At 70.9% G+C, this 1,241-nt stretch overlaps 1 protein-coding gene across 1 annotated transcript; it reads right to left on the bottom strand.

The window, feature by feature from the left end:
* Positions 1-489: 489 nt before the first annotated feature.
* MNEG_14512 (hypothetical protein) lies at positions 490-864 on the bottom strand (the record flags this gene model as incomplete). Its single annotated transcript, XM_014037017.1, has 1 exon — positions 490-864. A coding segment is annotated over one exon (375 nt), but the record flags the coding sequence as incomplete, so codon positions are not given.
* Between the last annotated feature and the right edge of the window lie 377 nt (positions 865-1,241).

The raw sequence follows: 1,241 nt of genomic DNA, 5'->3' as shown, positions 1-1,241 counted from the left end.
GCCGCCGCGCGTTCGGCCTTGCACGCGGCCGCGTTGGCGGCCTTGACGCCGAGGCGCGACGGGTCGCAGCGCTCGACCACCATGGGGCCGTCCGCGCCCTCCCAGACCAGCTTCTTATCTAGCTTCTCTATCGCCAGAGCGGCGCCCTCCGGGGTCGCCATCACCACCAAGCCGCAGCCCTTTGAGGCTTTGGCAGTGGGCCATGCGCGGAACAGGTTGACCTCCTCAACAGCGGCGCAGGCCGCGAAGGCGGCGGCGATCTCGTCTTGGGAGGCAGTCGACGAGGCGCGCGCGAAGAACAGCTGCGCGCGGGGGATGGGGGGTGCGTCGGGCGCCGGGGGGGTTTGCCGCGCGGAAGCTGGGCATGCGAGGGTGCGGGCCATACGCGCGGCAGCGGGCCGCAGGCGGGCGTGCCGGCGCTTTGCAAGGGGGGCAGGGGAGCCCATGCCCGGGGCACCGCGAGCATCTGTGGCGCGCCGCGCTGCCCACCGTGCGCTCCGCGCGGTCTGTGTAGTTGCTAGGCGGCGTGAAGCTGCCGCTGCCCTGGGCCGCCGGCGAGACATGGCCGTCCGAGGGCGGCCGCGACGCGCCCGACGACGGCGTCTGGGGCGGCGACGCGGCGGCGCCGCGCGCCGCCGCGCCCGAGGGCGGGGTGGCCGCGAAGGGCCCGCTGAGGCAGGCGCCCGTGTCCACAAAAAGCAGGTGACCTGAGAATGGTTGGTGCTGGGGCGCCAGCCGAGGCGAAGGCACCGCCGCTGCTGCAAACGGGTCGTGCTTGTGCACTCCCGCGGCCGCACTGAGCGCCGACGCTGAGTCGTCGGCGGGGCGGCCGCTCCTTGTGGTGAACGGCAGCGGCAATTGCATGCCGGTGGGGCTGCGCGCGATTGGTATGTTGAGGGGTGGAGGGACGCGTTGCACTCACAGTGCTTGCCACCTTGACAACCACGCACAATCAGACGCGAGATACGCAAGAAGATCGCGCGCGGCGACGCGACCGTGCCGCGCGCACCTAGCTGCCATCTTCTGAGGGCACAGCGTGATATCCAACCGCAGGTTTGTCGCAGTTGTCTGCCACTGTCTCCGGCCGGTTTTGGCACGCTGGCCTTCGCGACCTGAGGTGCAGACCGACCTTGCCGCGGCACTCCAGCTGTAGGGCGCGCGCGAATCGTGTGCTCGTGTCTCAGGTTGAGATGACCTCGCCAATTTTGGCTGGCGAGCGGGAGCTTGGAGCGGGTTTCGTC

This window comes from Monoraphidium neglectum (genome assembly GCF_000611645.1).
Source record: "Monoraphidium neglectum strain SAG 48.87 unplaced genomic scaffold scaffold04545, whole genome shotgun sequence".
Classification (NCBI taxonomy): Eukaryota; Viridiplantae; Chlorophyta; class Chlorophyceae; order Sphaeropleales; family Selenastraceae; genus Monoraphidium; species Monoraphidium neglectum.
The sequence above is the reverse complement of the archived record's forward strand: the minus strand, read 5'-3'. Positions and strand labels throughout refer to the sequence as shown.